The following is a 14,142-nucleotide window of genomic DNA, read 5'->3' on the forward strand; positions in this document are numbered from 1 at the left end:
GGATTTTTTTCATATTCACTCATACAATTTATAGTTTTCATTGCCTGCAGCATCACAGATCTTCTATCTTTCAGTTCAGAAAAGGCACTGGAGACATGATGAACTAGTTTACATACTGTTGCCTCTCTGACACCATGTAAATCCCCAGTTTGAAAATGAAAGGTGCAAAAAAAAAAGTGATCAGCACTTGAATGAGTGGCCTTTCTGTGTGAGATATTCATTGAAGGCTAAATCAAAACCATCTGAGAGAACCAGTTTACACAATCTGTTTTAAAAGCTACTAACTGTACACTTGGCTGGGAAACTTGTTTTAAGATTAACAACGTTTTGAGCAGAATGCTGTGAAGTAGTCCAAACTAGAATGGAATCAGTCCAAATTCCTGTTGGGATGTTATTTATATTGAGGCATTCGAGGTTGGCGAGGCAACAGAACCTTTAAAAGACAAATTGATCAAGGTTTGGTGTTTTTGGAAAGGTAGGAAAAGAAGGTTGAACAACTGCAAACTTGCAAAAACAATGGAGTAGAGGGGCTTGGTGCAAGACACCACCTTGTGTCGACTCTAATTACAACAAAGTGGTCCACACACTATTAGAACAGTCACTAAAAGAGATGTTTTAGCTTCAGCACCTAATGAAACGTGTCCTGAATTGTCTAAGGAGCAGCTACAGAACTGTATTGAAATACAATGTAAATTTAAATTTATGCAATGTGTGTGAAGAGACAGAAAAAGTTCCGCTGCTTTCTTGCAGTTTTCTGTATGATGATGCACAAAATGTGTGCTGCCAATATAAGGGGATCTTTTTGTAATACACTGCCAACAACTTCCCAAACTGGAGCAGGGAGTACAGAGTTCGCCTCCATTGTCCCTCCTGCAAAGTTATTTAATCCACCATATTGTCCTTTCTATTTAGTTTTCTGCCACTGCTCCCTATTCAGCTCCTGCCAAGGTATTACTGTGTTGTGGAACTCAAACAATTCTTCCTGACTGTTGTGTATTGCTGGCAGTTGTTAGTGTGTTTCCAAAAACGTATTCAGCTTGCAGCCTGGACAGTGGAATAGTTAGGGACGTGTGCTTTAGAAGAGTTTGTTGTGGGTGTGATGGCGAGTAGAGATTAGGTCTCTCTGTGGAGTGTAACCTGGTTCCTGGTTTAGTTTAGCAGGATACACAGTCACCGTATCTGCTCAACATCTCATGATATATGCTCACAAGGTGCATAGCTGCAAAGACAAATGTTTCTGCAGTGGGTATCATTCAGATGACTTTCAGTCTGACTTGCCTTTTATACTCCCCTGAAAACTGTTGACAGATGCTAAATCCTTGGCAGGGGTTTCATTTCCAGAGTACATGGCAGTTTATTCCTGGTACTGCAGTTTATGTAAAAATCCCCATGTTGGCAGTTTATTGAATGTAAATCAGGCTTGGCTTAGAGGCTGAGGCTGTAGGAGGGCTGCTAATATGCCAGCACCCCCCAGACGGGAGAGCGACTCCTCTTCTTCCTAAGCCACATGTATTAGGAGCTAATTCTCTGTTCGAACGTGGCACATTTTCCACACAGGCAGCTGTGGTGGGATCATTATGGAAGCTCGTGTCACTTTAAGGCACTTGTTTTAACTGAGTTAGGTTTTATGTTCTGTATGTGGTTACTAATCTCTTGGATGGATAGAGAGGACTCAGAGGGAATGCTTGTGGTTTTCCTCAGGGAATGCCGACATGCAGGCAAATGTTCTCGCTTCCTTGTGTAAGTTTTTAAGAACATCGTTTTGAGTCATTGAATGGCGTTTCTTTTTTTTTTAATAAGCATGCATTTTTGGGTTAGACATGCCAAGAGAAGTATTTTCACTTCTCAACTTGATATGCAAAATGGAAAGATATAGCACAGTGTGCATCATGCCAAGTCAATTCAGTTACATTTTCATTGCCCCCAATTTTCTCGGCAGGCTTTATAGGCTGTAAAAATACAGCATGACACCCTCTATACTCAAACCCTCAATTCAGATAAGAATAAACGCCGTGTGGATAAAAGCAGATTTGAGGGTCAAACGAACTGCATTGTGGCTGCAACAGCTGCTTAATATTCAGCGACTGAAGACTTTATGCATGCAAAGTTGTGAAGGAGACATCTGAAGCAGGTTTGCAGCACATTCAGACACCATCCTCTCAAAGCCTCTCCCAGCACCACGCATAACCCGCAGAACTCTACAGATCGTTTCCTGTGAACGAGGTGAACTTTATTTTCTCTGCTTCGAGTGTTTTTCTAAAATGGGTCAGCAGATGTTAGAAAGAAAGAAAGAAAGAAAGAGAAAGAGAAAGAGAAAGAGAGAGGTGGAGGAGGAGGAGGAAGAAGAAGAAAAACAGCCAAGGCAAACTGTTTGCTCTGCAGTGTGGGCTGTGAGGACAGATAGAGAAGAGTGGGAGAGAGTGAGGGGAAGAGACTGCATCTACTGTATGTTCTGGTCTGACACTGGAAAAAAAAAAAAAAACACTGTGCTTTTTCTGGACCAGAGGACATTGTGTCCTTTGCCCTCTGCACCCCTACAGATGCAGTATTTCAATTACTTTTTGTCATTTCCTTCCTTCAATATCTGCCAACTGATCACATCTGCAGACCACATTTAACAGTGTTCCTTTTGGACACGTTGATGGTATACAGTCACTACATGTGTGCACATATGGTAATCGTACATCATATTTGGCTCTATGTCTCTGACAAAAGTTACCACAGAGCCCTTTATCTCACAGCAGTCAGCTAGAATTATACATTTCTGTGTGGGGTTTAACCTGTTCTCTGTGGTGGTTCCGGGCCATGAAGATTGGCAGCAAATTAACCCTGGGTCCTTTCCCCATTAAGAGAAGAAAATAAAGTGTTTGACTTTGTATTGATGTGATTCTTATCTCAAAGTGCTTCTTTAAGCTAAAGCCCTCCATCTGGATAAGGTTTACTTGAAGCTGCTGTATCTATACAGCTCTTTTGATATGGATCACTCTTGATAATGATCAGTTTTTTGGTGATTTTTGAACTGGAGAAATCCAGGAAGAAGGAAAATCAACTTGCCAGTGCTCTCTCATTGAAGAACAGAACTATGTAATGGTCTCTATGGACTAGAACTTCCTGTTACTTATCAGCTGGCATGTACATAATGTTGGACAGTTTATTACCAGTCCCTCTCTACTCAACATACAGGATGATCTTGTGGGTGATTTACTTAAGTTGACTATAAGAGCAAAGTCATGAACTTGGACCTGATTCAAGTGATGGAGAAGAAAAATTATATTACCACGGTCTGAGAGATGATCTGAAGAGTAGATTTAAAAGAGCTTAAGATATATTTTTTAATGAATTCCTAAATTATCTGTTTGCCTTCTGTAAACATGAGTTGACCCAACATTGAGGAGTAGTTGAGAATTACATGGGCAATGTTTCATCTTACTAGACTCAGAGTCTAGTCAAAAGGACATAAAAACCAAGCTGTATCTCCATAAAGCAGTATGAGAGACAAATGGTCACATGTGTTGTATGTTGTTCTGCTGCTGACTATGTATTGTTGTTATCCATGTTGTATTTCTTCTTCCTATTTTTGCACAAGAGGTTAGGTTCTCACAGAGACTGTTCGATCAAATAAATATTATAAGAAGATTTGAATAAAAAAATGTTATTATTTAATTGTTGTGCTTTAAAGTATGTTACCTTTTTGTTGATCTTCATTGAGGTCGTTGCATTTTTGATAGGGTTTAACCCTTTGATGCGCAACATGGGTCAAGAGACAGCTATATTCCATTGAATATGGGTCACTTTTGACCCATGCTGTGCATCAAAGGGTTAAAGGCTAATGGGCCCACTGTTAGGAATTTAGTTTCACTTGTTTTCACAGTCTAAACTGTAAAATGCACTCATAGGTTCTGTTTTGAACTGTACATACTGCTCTCTACTTTTGTGTGTGCTTATATATGTGTTCCTTGTTTTCCAGGTTCACACAACAGGGTGAACCAGTGTCCTGTCAATGAACACGGCTGCCTGGACCTGGATGTGTGTATCCATATGAGCAAATTGTGCGATGGAGTCCCTGACTGCTCTGACGGCTGGGATGAAGGGCCTCACTGCAGAGGTAATAGACACACAAAAGCACACTCGTACATTTTCTAACCTCCATTTTCTGCAAAACACACAGATGGCATCATCATTTTCTCTATCATCTCTGTCACACAAGGGAGCATTGCCCTTTGTTGTAGGTCAAAATTGACCAGCCAGCTTCTATTGTGAAGAAAAAGGCCATCTCCTTGTCTTCCCATCCCCAACTATAATCTCTATCAAATAATCTCCTCTATTAGGTCCTTTAATGTGTCCGCCTGCTTCTGGGTTGTGCAATTACAATGGAATTTCTCTTTCTGGGGGAAAAAGTCATTAATTTATCAATCAGCCCAGCCATGAGGCAGTTTCCCCCCAATCCCTGCAAGAATAATGAGCATTCAGCCCAGATGCTGCCGAAGACGAATCCCATCAAATCCTCCGCTATTAATTAGAGACAACAGAAGAACGAGTGATGGGACATATTGAGTCCATAGTGTGCGTCTTTGTTGCCGCTGACAAAGGAGCAAACACTGGCTGCCTTGAGAGGATTGCCTCAGTATTCAGCAAGGCAGCCCTCAGATACAGCTGTCTGAGATTCAGCCTGGTGTATAGCTGCAATGATTCATCTTGAAATACCTGTTTTCAAAAGAAATCTGCTGCATACAGCTTTGAGTCTGTTTGTTTTTATTATTTTACTATTCATTTCCTGGAATACACTTAATCAGATATTTACTATCAACACTGAATTCTCAGTAGGCCAAAGTTTAATCAGGGGTGTGTGTGCCAAGTTCGCAAACATTAATGGTAATCTTGATTCAGCTTACCTCTTCTGGTAATATTAAAATATGAACCAAAGCTTCTACTGTTTACCTGCGATAGTAAACTTGAGTCATAGACCTTTTTAGTTCCTTATTCAGTTTGTTGTGGATTTCACGTCTGTGTACCCATTTATATGTTTTATCTACTAAATCAGTTTATAGCTTTATGTATTCATTGTCAGTGTTTTATTATGGTTGTACTTCAAATTGAAGTATAACGCAAAGCAGTTTTCTTATCAGACTGCCCCAGATAAATAATCTATAAACCATCTACCTAGCGTTGAGTGATTGGAATAAAAAGTTGTCGTGAATTAGTCACAACTTGAAGTGCGATTAGTTTAGACCAGAAGAGCAGGAGTGCTGTTGGGCTGATGTAGTTGCACAGAGTGGGTGAAAGTGTTAGTATCCCACACGTTTGGTCATCACTGCAAGACAAGCCTTTTATGCAACACTGCCATGATGTCATGCAGCCGCAACATGCACTGCCTGTCCAAGAGGACACAAGTCCAGCTGTTTGCAGCAAAGCAGCGGTCAACACACACCAGCGCCTACATGCTCATGCGCCTTTTAATGCAAGTACGCGTGCACACGTGCACACAGATATGCACTCACACAGTCACATTCTTGCAAATACACCCGAACACACCCATTACCCGGCATACAAACACACCAGCAGTGTGTCCAGAACTTTTGCCATTGCTATTTGTGAACCCACCTCTTTTCAGGGAAAGGCTTTCACAGGCATCCTAGTGTTTGCTTGTACAAACTGCTGGGTTGTGCAAGTATACCTGCGCGCTGCTGTCTGAAAGCGCACTTTGTCAGTCAGTGTGTCAAAGTAATTCTGCCAGAGTTGTTGACAAGACTGGTTAGAAAGGGGAGTGTAGCAAGGTAGGTCAGCCTGGAATTTTATCTGGCTGAAATAAATCTCCTCTGTCTTTTCATAGTGTGTGGCAAGACTTGGAATAATGTAGCATACTTTGTATAAAGGTATGATAATGTGTGGTGAGGTTGATTCTGCTGATACGGTTACAAGGTTCAGATATAGCACTTAATCCGACACTTTATTTGTCACTTGATTTTGTACAAAAGTAAATTCAATTACAACATACAGTATACAGCAAAACAATGCACCTCTTTGCAATGTAGTTTATTTTATTTTGTATTGCAGTATGGTCATATCATATCATCCCAAACCATAAAATTTTCACTGCTATTCTTGCACTGCTGCATCTTTGTACTTCTTTAAACTTATTTTTACAAGCCCCTTTATATTGTGTTTTTTACAGTGTGCCAGTACTGTACTTATTCATTTTTCATTTCTCATCCCTGTAAATATTAATATTATTAGTATTTTATTATTATTTTATTACTATTCCTATGTTTGTTGCTAAATAAGCTTGCTCTAATGATGTGAATTTTCCCTGGCGTGGGGAGAAATAAAGGATTATCTTATCTTAAATTTTGAATTACTTATCAATAATTGCAGTGTTTCCAAGTATTTCCTCTTATGAACAATGAAAAACAAATACTTTGTAATGAGTATAGTGAACATACAATCCCCAGAGTAGAAACTCAAGGCCACAAAAGTAATTACACCTGTGATGACAGACACACTACTTAAAAACACCTGAGTCCAGCTGCGTTTTCCAATTAGCCTATTTGCATGAATTCAGTTATGATAAACAACAGAACCCTTCTCAGTTTTGGAATTATGGCCTGTGCTTATCTGTAAATCTGCACCTTGGCTCCATGGAAAAGAATTGCCAAAGAATTTGAAAGAATCTGACTTTGAGACTTAACAAGGAAGATCGATGTAATCTTGGGAGCACATTCTTTGGTTAGATGAGACCAAGATCATTTCAACTGGCTCTGATCTGGTTCAGCGTGTTTGGCGTGAACCTAGCCAGCCTGCCACAATGAATTCATAATCCTAACAGTGAAGCACAGAGCTGGGAGTGTAATGATGTAGCGCTGCTTGAGTGTGAAAGTGTTGCACAGATGACATTCATGGATAGTGTTTGTGGATATAAACACTGACTCAAAAGATGATACAGATTCTCCAGAAGCTTTGGCAGAAGAACAATATCCAAAGCACAATGCCAAAATCACAAAAGAGATTTCTAAAGAAATAAATAGTGAAAACTCTGACCTGGACAAGTATGTTACTTGACTTGAATCCAATAGAAGACCTTTGCAGTTTTTAAATAGAAAGGTGGAGCAACACAGCACCTCCAGCAAAGAGTGGCTGCCTCTAGAGAACATTTCTTTTCAAAAAGGCAAGCATATGTAGTGTTCAAAAAATAAGGGATTTGAATCATTCATATTAGATTGATATTGCTCAGGGATGTACTTGCTTATTATTTGGTCAAAAAATATATATCTTTTGTTTTAGAGGCCTGATTACTTAAATGCAACTTTAATAGACTGTTTCAGAAGTTCTGATGTTTTGTGGTCAAATGGGTGAAAGTTGAGCCTTTTCATTGATCTGCAGCCCTGTGTTTGTCCTTTCTCTGTCATTCTGAGGGTGATGAGACTTCACTTTGGAGACAAGGCTTTAGACTTTCCTCCTTCAGACGAGACTGATTGATAGGGAAGAAAAATGGGGTCATGGCAGGACTCCTGTGAGCTTCTGTCTTTTCCTTGATGCCTCACAGAAAACCCTGATTATTGCAGCGGTCCGATGCTATTGCTTATTCACAGGCTTTCATTGTCCTTCATGTCCCGCTAACTGTGGAATGAGAACTGGTCATCGGCTACTTGAGGCTGCCTGTGGAAAGAGCACATTACCATCTTTATTCATGACTGGGTCTTGACCTAAATGAGTTTATTGACTGGGGTTACAAGAGTTGTCTTGCATGATGAGGCCTGTTTTACTGCTTTACCTGTCACTGTATGTAGACACACCAGTGTTGTAAACTGTTGTATATTTCTTAACTCATTATAGGCAGCAGATTAAAGAAATTTTAAGCATTGATGTTTTTTTTTTTTCCCCCAGAAAGTTACACTGCCATGTGTCTGCTTGGGAATGTTTGGTGCCACGGTGTGTGTACTTTGTGAGACTATTTGTACGTTTGTGTTTGAGTATTTGTGTGAGTTCAGATTTAGACATCTGGGCAGCATGCTGCCACTGTTTGGGAATAAGTTGGCTACTGTTTGCTCATTACTCAAGCTGCTGGCCTGTGTGTGTTTGCAAATGGTTACTTTGCCCCCTTTGATTGTGAACGCTGCAAACAACAGCCAAGGAATATTCTTTGTGCTTCCATTTGCTTTGCCCTCCTGCCCACTTGAAGCATTTTCTTGCATCCCGGCATTGCTAGTTTTATATAAGTGCTAGCTTTTCCCACCAACTAATGTCATCTATGTGCTAGACTGCAACAGTGAAACCCAATAATCACAAAGTAGATTTACAATGGAGCAGCTGAATTGTTTCCGATGCTGCCTTAATTTGTGTTTAATTGAGCTTGGTGACTTTCTAAACTTTAATAACAATCACATTCTCAAAGTTGCAGATGATGAGTTTCAATCCAAATACTTCATACTATGATATACAGTGCTGGAACACAACTTAATTACATGAAAATTGTGCATATCCATATTTTTAAAAAATCCAATATAGACCCAGATGAACTGTGTAAAATTGGGAGGGAAAAAAGTGGTTGCCATAGAAACAACCCGATCAGAGAAATGTGGGGAATGGCGGCTCATGCGGGCAAATTCAAAAACATACTTCAGTTACGTTAGGAATACATACTTGAAGTAGAAATGAGGTAATTTGATGGCACCACGTAGAAAAACAGTAGGCTCCTGTCAGCGGTGCTTATTCTGCTAAGGCATGTGTAAACTTGTTTCCAGACAGGGAGAGCACAAAGGTAGGAATGTCCTGTGAATTGCCTCTCTTTGAAAATGTCACACACTGGAATAGCCTGTTTATACAGTTTTGTTGAATTGTTGCTTTCATTTATGGATGATGGATGTAGAAACGGACAGATAGGCTTTATTTAATTTAAGTTGGATTTGAATACAGACAGGAGAGATGATAGTTTTAAGTAGTGAGATTTATGAAATCACTCAGTTCGACTGTTTTGTTGCATAATTACATGCATACAGTTCTCTGCCTCATTCAACCTGTATCTTGTTGTGCCTATCCTGTCAGCTTTCATAAATTTCTCCATGGACTTGTGAAGGCCAAGCCTAAAAAACTCCCCCAATATTGCAGTTGTGTTTATGCTAATCGCTACCATTTGCTATTTTTTTGTCCGTATTTTGTTTGTGTGGGTTGTCTAGTGTTTTAGTCATCGGTCTTTTCAGTGGTAACCTTTTCTTTAGTTAATGTGAAGATCTCACCTCACATTTGCAGGGTGTTGTTGCAACCTCAGAGCGATGCGACTGAAGCTTGTGGTTTCATTCCCATACATACTTAATATTTCCAGTCTGGTGCTCTGAATCACTGATGTGTATTCAAGTCTGCACATAAGTATTTTGACATCAAGTCGCTACTTGTAGTTTAAAAAAATTCTGATTAAACTCAGTCTAATGATCCTTTTCATTCATTTATTCAACCTGTTTTTAAAATTGGAGCATGGTATTGATGAAACCTGGACAAATGGATGAATAAAAACATTATATAGAAGTAAGAATAGTTAAATAATAAAACCATTAGGAGTATTTAGACCATTTAAACTGACTACAAGAAGCACAGCTGTAGGTAAAATACGGCAAAGTTAAAAACCCTAAAATGCTCCTGGGATAAAAATGAATCAAGCTTTATGTTGCTCTGCAGGTTATTCCAGGTTGCAGGTGCACGGTGAATAAAACTGGATTTTCCAAGCTCAAAAAAAACTGCCGGCACCTGCAACGTAATCCAGTCGTTTGAGCGTGTTTGGTAAGCACCCAGGGTAATTGGCAAACAGCTTCATACTTCATACGTTTACTCCCTGCTTCCCTTTAAAGAATTATAGATGAGTGAAACTGAGGGTTGCCATCCATGCGGTAACAGGATCAATGGCTTTTCCATGCTTGTTCAGGACTGAAGCCTTATGGTGTGTCACTGTGTGATTTGTTTGCTTCGTTCATTAACCCCTGTTCAAACGTCTGACACGCTGCTGTTGCTTGTTTTCCTGTAGCTGAAGCTTTCTAACTTCATATCCTTAAGCCCTTTGTGTACTCATCTCCACCTCTTCTTTCTTGTTTTTTTTTCCTCCGTTCTTCTGGTCTGCTGTTGTTTTCTATGCTACTGTTCAGTTTATATCTCCAAGTCTTTCCTGTGCACCTCTTCTCCTCATTATCACACAGCTACAGAAGCTCTCTGAGTTAAGATCAGACAAAAGGTTTCCCATCCAGAACCCTATTTTTGACTTTCACAGAGAAAAATGATATTATTTCTTAAGAATAAGTCAAAAAAGGGAATCAAAGTTGGCTCTAAGCAATATTTTTCTTTCGCTTACCTTCTAGGTGCGTTTTTGATGCATTTTAAGTCAAGTTCAAATCCAAGTCTGTCAATAGTATGAACCCTTGAAATTGACTTTTTTTTTAATCAAAAAAAAAGATTTAATTTTGTAATTGTAATAGAACTTATTTAAGAAAAAACAAACAGAATGGATGTGAGTTAACTTACTCTGTGATATTTGCATGTATCGGCCACCCATAGTTAGACACTCAGGTACAAAATGGAGCAAAGTGACCGTGGACAGAGATGCATATTGTTGGTATTTCAGCTCTCTAGTTGCCTGTGGTCTCACACTGTGTGAGGCTTGGTGAATGGATTCGATATGGGCCACAATGTTTGCTGGGGGACTCTTCCTTTCACCGGGGCCACAACAAAGGAGTCATTATGGCCCAGAGTGCCACAGGCTTTATATAATAAGGGCCCTTCACTAGTCCAGTTTCCGCTCCTCACTGCCATACTACCACTAGCTACTGTACACACAGTGTGTCCGTGACCAATCACCCTTGTTTCTTGGACGCTAAGATAAATTTCACTGGAGAAACCTCTTTTCTTTCATTATTTATTTGTGGTTTTGTTGTATCTGTGGCTGCACTTTTTAGATGATTAAATGAGAGTGTTTCTGAAGAGGTTTATAGTAAAGTTTCGCTCTTTAGATTTGCATGTTTCCATTTAAGAGTTGCTTCTGGCAGCATGAAGCATGTTCAGCATATTCAGAATGTCTTTTTGTTATCCTCACTCAACCCAACAATAGCAGTTTTCTGAACCTGGCTTTGTGCGCTCTCGCATAAAAGGGGCAGCGTTGGCACCAGATGACCAATGAACACGTTTAGAAGTGCATATTCCTTGCAAGAAGAACGAACTATAATCCTATACCAATATTAGACCTTTTAAAATATAATGCAGGCTTAAAGCAACTCAGCTGTTGCAACCAAAGTCAGAAAGGGAAGCTGAAAAAAAAAACAAAAAAAAAACCAGACTGTATGAATGCATATTTAATAGGATTATCAATACCGCTGTTCATTGTGTGTAAATTGCTTAAATTTAGGTTCCTCATTCAACAGTCAATTTAATCATCATCATGGAACCCAAAAATTGTATAACAAACTTACAGAAGTAATTAGTTTATGCTACTCGCAAGAAAGCTAATTTAAAGAATAAAATAATTTTCATGGTAATGTGGAGGATGAATCCAGTAATCTCATATTCTCATTCTAATGATCACGTGAGACAGCTTTAACTTTCCTTTTTCTACTCCAGGGAGCAAATAAAGAACAAATATAAAACCATAATTAAATATTTGGTCAACAGGCTTATTCCAAATCTTATAAGGTCAACATTCATGCTATAAGGCTTCAGGGTTTTAGTCTGCTTGTGTTTCAGGATTGTATCAGTGTGAAGCAATGAAATGGCTTTGAAATCACTTGCAGCTTTAAAAGCGTTCAACTTTCTCTATCTCATCAATCTCGGTTGAATTTTCCTGGAATGGTGATGTTATTTTTCACGAGAACTTATCAGTCATTAGGTGTTTTTTTAGTACATGTTGGTCCGTTATCTTAGCTGGTTAGGTGTTCAGCAGAAATTACCACAACGTGAACCACTGTCATAGTCTAGAAAACTCAGAATTAAACCTGAAGAGAACCTCGCTAACCTCAAATCCCACCTTATGGTACAGGCCTCTGACTCTCATTTAAATGTGGCTTAAAGAATTCAGACTAGTATGTTGTCATCAGTCTAAAATAAGCATGTTAATTCAGAGTGATGTTATATTGAATTTATCTCACACAACCTAAATGACAGATTCAAACCATGATCGGAAGTTGTTTGACTGGCTACAGATCTGTGGAGAACTTTTTTTGTAAAAATATGACTCTTAAGTAATAAACATATTCTTGCTGTGAAAACTACCACTTGTAAATCAGAATCTCTTAGTTGAATTCATGTATTTTTGCTTCTACCTCAAACACCTCCTAATCTGCTTTTCTTTTTTAAAATTATTTTACAAATATTAGTTGTTTTTCCTCATATACAAGCATAGGCAGTTAAAGTGGGGTAATTATACCAATAGCTTATAATGATTTCTTAATAACCTGCATGTTATCATCTGAAATCATTATTATATCGACATTCTTTTATTAGGTCTCTAAGAAAGGGAGCCGTTTGTGTCTGAATATTTGTTTGCATTTAGGATTCTCCATAAAACACTTTGGTCATGATCCAGCTAACTGTCACTAAATTTGCACTTTCGCAAGTTTCCATGTGAGGCCTTGTCACTCTAAGAACAACTTCGGCTACATTTTATAACAGTTTTGACGAACCAAGGAAGTTTCTACTCCATGTCCGTTTAACATTTACCTTGGAGCTTTAAGGAGTAGATGAATAGAGGCTATAGGTCTGCAGCACGATAATATAAGCTTGTCATATCAACATAAATCTACGTATATGAGATAAAAAAGTAACAGAGTTTTGTTAAGAATATAGAAATCTGTACATGATCTGGATCATATGTCTGTGTCCCTAATGCAGTCTAAGTTCTTCCTTGAGTTGCTCTCTATATGCTGCATCACATTTAATTAAGCTCTGGGTGAGGACACACACAGTGAAGGTCACAGGCCTGTTTATGGTGGATGCACACATCTAAGTAATGAGTAGAAGTCATACAGTTTCAAAGCACTATCGCTTTCTGAAGTGTATTTATTTTTCTGTAGTGTCAGATGACTGCCACTAGCTGACACATTATCATATCAGTGTATGACACACGCTCGGCTCCATTTGTCTCCTTGACTCGACACACACATCCCCGTGCACACCCAACAGAGGACACGATGAGAGGATGTGTGGATTCCCCCTCTTTCATTTCCTGCCAAAAGGATGCGTCCTTGAGTTCCCTCTGGGGGTGGGAAAGAAGAGGCCCTCTAATGTGTGCACGCTCACATCACCCTGTCTGCACATACGAATCCACATGCATGCACGTGTGTGACCCTCACTCTCTCTCACACACACACACACACACACACACACACACACACACACATGCAGTCACACAATCCTGTCTGATCTCCACTGAGACACCAGATAGGATGGATAATGTTAGTGTGGCTTTGTAAAGATTGCACTGGGATCATACCCACTATCCGTGTTAGTATTTGTGCATCTGCAGTATTTAACTCTGTGTTTTTCTTCTGATTCAGAACAAGCACATGACTGTGCCTCCCATGGGTGCCAGGTTCACTGTGCGGTGACTCATGATGGGCCTCGGTGCTACTGTAGACATGGTTACGAGGTTGCTGCAGATGGAAAGACATGTAAAGGTGGGTGGCTGTTTGGTAAATGTATTCTGTTTGGCCAAAGTAAAACAGAAACCAATCATCTGATTACTGCGACTTTGTGTTTGCTGATTGTAATCTGTGCGGGGCAGCATGTGGAGAAGATTAGGAATTTTTATCCAAACATTTGCCTTTAGAGAGGAGATAAATGTATGTCACAGGGTTTGGTAGTAAATCTGCTTTTTACTATCTGATGTGTTTTGTTTTTGTAATCTATTATTTGTTATTTAATAGGAACAGCACATGCTTCTTATATTTTATCACTGACTGTGTTTCTTAAAGCAATCTTTTGTGTCTCCTGGTAGATTTCAATGAGTGCAGCGTGTACGGGACGTGCAGTCAGACGTGCACAAACACTGATGGCAGCTACATCTGTGGCTGTGTGGAGGGCTACCTGCTGCAGCCAGACAACCGCTCCTGTAAAGCCAAAAATGGTGAGAAAAGACTCTCAAAAACAGACCAACAAGAGTGGATTTGTTTCTCTGTT

General features: G+C 39.4%; 1 protein-coding gene across 3 annotated transcripts in view; it reads left to right on the plus strand.

The window, feature by feature from the left end:
- Nucleotides 1-14,142, plus strand: part of lrp1ab (low density lipoprotein receptor-related protein 1Ab) — a 93,263-nt gene that overhangs the window by 20,661 nt on the left and 58,460 nt on the right. For all 3 annotated transcript variants that reach the window (XM_035947771.2, XM_023269442.3, XM_023269441.3), the window contains exons 3-5: nt 3,968-4,105; nt 13,521-13,640; nt 13,961-14,089. In XM_035947771.2, coding sequence (XP_035803664.2) covers nt 3,968-4,105; nt 13,521-13,640; nt 13,961-14,089 — 387 coding nt within the window. The remainder of the gene's footprint in view (nt 1-3,967; nt 4,106-13,520; nt 13,641-13,960; nt 14,090-14,142) is intronic.

This window comes from Amphiprion ocellaris, chromosome 8, assembly GCF_022539595.1.
Source record: "Amphiprion ocellaris isolate individual 3 ecotype Okinawa chromosome 8, ASM2253959v1, whole genome shotgun sequence".
NCBI classification, from domain to species: Eukaryota; Metazoa; Chordata; class Actinopteri; family Pomacentridae; genus Amphiprion; species Amphiprion ocellaris.